The sequence below is a fragment of the Gavialis gangeticus genome, unplaced genomic scaffold (genome assembly GCF_001723915.1).
Source record: "Gavialis gangeticus isolate Ggan-Ray unplaced genomic scaffold, GavGan_comp1, whole genome shotgun sequence".
NCBI classification, from domain to species: domain Eukaryota; kingdom Metazoa; phylum Chordata; order Crocodylia; family Gavialidae; genus Gavialis; species Gavialis gangeticus.
In genome coordinates, this window is record NW_017728992.1 from 96,369,694 (window position 1) to 96,375,096 (window position 5,403).

The following is a 5,403-nucleotide window of genomic DNA, read 5'->3' on the forward strand; positions in this document are numbered from 1 at the left end:
AAACATGCTCCCGTTTTGGGAAAGGAAAACGAAGAAAAAAAGGATTCTTCCAGAATCAAAACTTGAATGCTGACTACTGGGGATCCTGACTGTAGAAGCTGTGACTGTGAGAAGGTTGACACTATGGCTCCACCCCCTCCTTCCCTAAGGAAGGAGGTCTCTCTCTCTCCATAGGTATACATGTAAAATTACTTAAATTCCTAAATAAAAGCATTCCCCTGCATATTTCTCTGACAAACAAGTGACAGATGTTAACCACTTACATAACGAATAAATGGAATCCATTCAGTTAATAGACAATGTGCCTGCGAAGAACCCATACAGAAAGAATGCTATTAACTGGATTGAGACAAGACTAAAACAAGGCAGCCAGGGAAAGGCGAGAGTCCAAAATGTTCTCCCCTTTCTCCTTCTGTGTGGTATTAATTTAGTTAGGAAATAAATATTTAGTTTTAACCTTTTGCAGTACCAGAGAATTAGGTGGATATTTGAGTATGTTTTTAGGGAATATGTATGGCTTATACCAAGTCTGAAAAGAAAAAGGAAGTGTAAAATATCAGAACATGAACTTCTCAATCGTCTTCTGTAAATTCACAATCTGTAACTTTTTCTATTTTGTGAAGAACAATGAAAAGGCTTTCTGACCTTTCAAAATCACCTTGTCTTGTAAATTTTGACAATCTATACACAGCCCAGTTGTTAAGCTGTTTAGAAGTCATTCCTCTTCCATTATCAATCACAGCAACAGCTGATCTTCCTTGGGATTCATCAAATAACTGTTTGAGGGGTAAAAAAACAAACAAACTCAAAAATAGAACATGCAAAAATATATCAGAAAGAGTAGGATATCTTGCATATTATATATCTTACCAATTTTATCTGTATGCTCCGAATATCAGTATTTCGGGAAGTAGCTGACAAAGAATTGTCAATCAACTCAGCAAGGGCAAATGCTTTTTTAAAAAAAAAAAAAAAAGAGAGAGAGAGAGAAGTTACTAGTATTTTTTGTCCTCTAGAAGTAGCAGTTGAAAACTAGTGTTTTCTGGGCATGACTGAGTTTATTAAACTCTCTTGCTAAAGATGTAAAATGTACAGCTTTAACAGTGAAAATATTTGATCCACTATCTTCTGATTGAAGAGCTACTCATGTGTATTACTGATTGCAGAGAATCCTGATTACAGTATGAGCACCATGCATGTTTAGGAATACTGCTGAGTTATGTTTGCATTTATGTTATTTACCAGGAATCTGTTCTCCCATGTTCACTGGTGGAACACATCATGGCAGAGCTACTGCAACTAGGAATGCATTTCAGATATGTGTATTAAAGTTGCCGTATTTAAAGAGCAAGGATGACAAGATTTATACAAGACAAAAAGTTATCTAGTTTAGTTAAGACCACGCAGGAATGTGAAGAAAACTGCAGGAGCACAGTGACATTTCTGGCTAAATGCAATGAAATGTAGACAGGGACAAACAATCCAAAGTCCTCTATTACAACTTCGCTAGATTCTAACCAACATTAAAATCTGTGGACATGGAACCAAGAAATAGAAAGCAGCTGTTCAGTACGCAGCAACAGTTGTAATAGCCAAAAAATTCTGGTGTCTAAAGAAATGGATAAATAATTGAGTGCTATGGTGTACCCTAACCCAGATTAAGTGTAGGTAATCTACGCTCAAGAGAGAATCACAAAAGAGATGACCGGACTATGGTGAAGTATAATATTAAGAAATCTGGAAAAATGTTTTCTTCTAGGAGTCTAAAGAGTGTTAAACTGTTTACCTTAATGAAGATGGGACACGCATGCAAACTCAGATTCGTTCGACTATTTATGGCTGTGGTAACGCATGTATTCTGCCTTTTCCTCGTTGCCCATGAAGATGGGAAGACCAAAACCTTTCTTAGTGTTTCTGAAAATGTGAAGCCTGTGACTGCTGTTGACACACAACAGAGGGCCTCTCATTCGACCTGCAATGCCTAAAACACCTCAAGGAACGAAATTACTCCATGGCAAGCAACCATTTTTCTTCCAAGTGTATGTTAGTATGGATGCAGATGCAAGTATCTGGCAAGCTACATCCTCCCAAGAATGGTGTAAATGATGAACAATTGGTTGCATCTATCTTGAAGTTCAAGTATTACTTTCTCAAAGTTCACAGCTAATCTAACAGCTGAGTTCAGAGCTTGATGAAACTGAGTGCATGGCTTTTTTGTACCTGCTTTGCAGATTTCAGATACACGTAGGTTTTAGAAGTTAGCCACAGTGTGGAAAAGTACACCTGCTAGCTGGCAACAGAGTAAGCCTCAAAGTGTTATCCCATTTTAGAAGCCTTTGTAGTAAAATAGAACGGCCTTAAAGTGGCCTGCTATAACCAGGAATCTGTATGGTAACGGTATACATTATTTGATTCTGTTAATATATGACAAGTGCACTCAGGGCCTCCCCTTTTGTGCAGCACTATTTTTAAAACACAGTTCATGGTTAATTTAAATGCAACTCAGACCACACAAGCACCTTGGGAATGACTTTTCGTTCCAGCAAGACCATCTTGCTTTTTCAGTAGCATGTGGGAAATCTGCCATTGATGCCTGAAGTTTGCTCACTCTCCTGGTGAAGGTGATGGCATCACAGATGGGCTCTTGGCTTGAGGTTCAACATTTGTACTGTCTCTAAAAGTCAGAAGACAGCTCAAACACAGGCTATGGAAAGGGCAAGCTCTGAGCTCTTCAGACTGAAGCCAGGTTTTCACATAATAGCATCCTGCGGTTCTCACTATAGGCCTCAGAAGCAAGCCTCAAGTGGCTCAACTCCTGTGGGTGGGCGAGTCACCTCTCTAATGAAGGAGTACAACTGGATGTAACATACACTACGTGGGCAGGCTCTCTAAAATAAAACATTTATTTGTTAACTGAAACAGAGGACAAAGTCTTCATGTCAGAATGCCTAGGCAAAACCTAAACAGACTCCATGAAAACCATACTACATCCAGCCACCTCTGCCTCTCCGTAAGTGTCTCTTTAGAGTTGAAACTCTAAGACTTTCCAAGACAGTTTCTCAAACAACAAGGCCTTCTTCATCCCCTCCTGGCATCAGTCCTCCAGCTGCTCACCTAAACTGAACAGCACTGAAGGTGCATCTTCCATATGCAAACTGATCCACTGTGCTCTTAAACGGCATTCTCTACTCGCTAAAACAGCTGTGTTCGAATCCATCATTTCACCACTACCATAGTCCTGGTGAAAGGTAATCCTTTGTTTTCTGAGCTATAAGACAAACAGCTTCCCTAGAGCACCTACTATGCTAGCAGAAGGCCTGTAATGCAGACAAGCACCAACTTTCAGGACAATTCTAGTAAACAGGTGGACACTAAAGCACCTAGAAATGTTGACCTTTTGACTAGATATAGGTTTCCAGAGAGACATGAAGTGGTGCATTCAACTCATGCTAATGTCAGCAGAATAATAATAATGCCAGAGAGATGAATGTAGACTAAAACAGTAGTTTTAAAAGATGCGAATCACTCCGTTAATTCTGGGTGGTGTTCTTTTATCCAGTATCCATGTCTGTAAGCTGGACAGGCACAATGAGGGCATATAGCAACTCTTCACTCCTGTGTGCTTAATAGATGCTTCCATGGTGTTGGTTTTCAGCTACCCACAAAAAGGTGTTAGACATTCCCAAATACTGGCTCCCAGAGAACAGTGAGGGGGAAAGAGTTCAGACACCTACTGGTGGAAACCGGTCTCCAGCACATGCACAGAAGATGAGAAGGAAGTTGGACCCAAACCTCTATCTGGATGCTGGCTCACAAGGGATCCAGCATGTGATCCCTACCCTGATCTTGACACGACCGTAATATCCTGGATGGCTGTTATGCACAACATCCCAAGTGTATGGGATAACACTTTGAACTAGTGGATGAAGGGTGACAGCGTTACATGGACATGACATCGCATTAGGACCCTGTTGCTCGCATGTTTTTCAGGGAAGCAGAGCACGTTAAAACACCTGAGGCTGCTGCTAGTCTGAAGACTGACATATAATGTCATGTTTGTATGAAAAGATGCATGACTTAGAAACACAAGGGAAATTTACATCAAAGCTCAAGGTATTCATCAATGACTCAGCATGAGGTATTTGTTGTCTGGTGGAGAATAAACAGGATACGTCTTAACCCATCCTACAAAATGATGTTGGAAGAGTAGGGTCAAGCGAGAGTTTCTCACAGTTTAGTTTGGTGGCTAACATGAAGCGCAAAAAACACTCCTTCCACTTTTTTTTTTTTTAGACTAGCAAAAAAAGTACTAATTTTACAAATTAAAACAAACAGTAGCAGGTCACACTCTCCTGTAGCACAAGACTGAACCAAGTGCTAGGAGGGGACAGAAAAAATGTTGTGGCTACTTCCCTCTCTAGCCCTTTGCATGGAAACACAAAGGGTCACAAGGTTCATGACTGTCCTAAGAAAATCTTTTGAATAGCAGGATCAAATATCATGCAAACACATGCACACACACCCCCTCCACCCCTATAGTAAATCCATGCTTACACACACTCGAGAAGAAATTTCATTTAACTGAAGGAAAGCACGTGTAAAACTGGCACAAGAAATTCTTTTATACCATGTACAACCAACCTGTGAAACTCACTGCCACAACATAAAAGACTTTTGCACAGTTCAATTAAAAATGTGGACATATATTTGAATAATGTAAATCAAAATTACTATAATTACTCAAATAAAAGACTGCCCTGAATAGAAGATGAGCCTCCATAATTAGATTCTATATATGCAAAATTTATAAACTTGTTACAATTTTCCAGGCATATAATCTAATTATTGGAGGTTTGCCTTGACTATGTCCCTTTCTCATTGCTACAGCAGAGAAAAGAAGTCTGAAGGGTTAGGTGGCCCCCTTACTCTGTTCCTCCAACATCTTCCCCATTCTTACTATCAGACCCTGCTCTTCCTGAGCACATGGAAGTGAGGGGCAGATCTGAAAACATCACCCTGGAAATAAACAGGCCCGCAGTAATTTATTTAGTCAAGAATTGACACACTTGGGTTTTTTTAAACTGCTCCAACTTTTAGCACAAGTACTCCATAAACACAATTTTAAGCAGTACTTCTGTACCTACTTGCATATAGTATGAACTATGCATTATTTTACTCCAAAGCCAAAAAGCTCATGGTTTACCATATAGCTCACAAGGCTGACCCCAGCAGAGTCAGTGTTTCAAGCCATGGTGACACCATAGCTCGGTACAGCTCGGTTTGTGTGTGTACTCCAGATACCCCATTACAACTGGGGTACTGAGGGGGGGACTGAAAACAATAAGCATTACCATAAATCTGGCCCTCCCAGTGCTAGCCTGATACTACAGTACCTCAGTGCCA

The 5,403-nt window shown here is 40.2% G+C and overlaps 1 protein-coding gene across 2 annotated transcripts in view; it reads right to left on the bottom strand.

Annotated features, from left to right (window-relative positions):
* Positions 1–5,403, bottom strand: part of SMCHD1 (structural maintenance of chromosomes flexible hinge domain containing 1) — a 188,403-nt gene that overhangs the window by 129,211 nt on the left and 53,789 nt on the right. For both annotated transcript variants that reach the window (XM_019525875.1, XM_019525868.1), the window contains 2 exons: positions 871–953; positions 646–776 (listed from right to left, as the gene is read on the bottom strand). In XM_019525875.1, the coding sequence (XP_019381420.1) occupies positions 646–776; positions 871–953 (214 nt within the window). The remainder of the gene's footprint in view (positions 1–645; positions 777–870; positions 954–5,403) is intronic.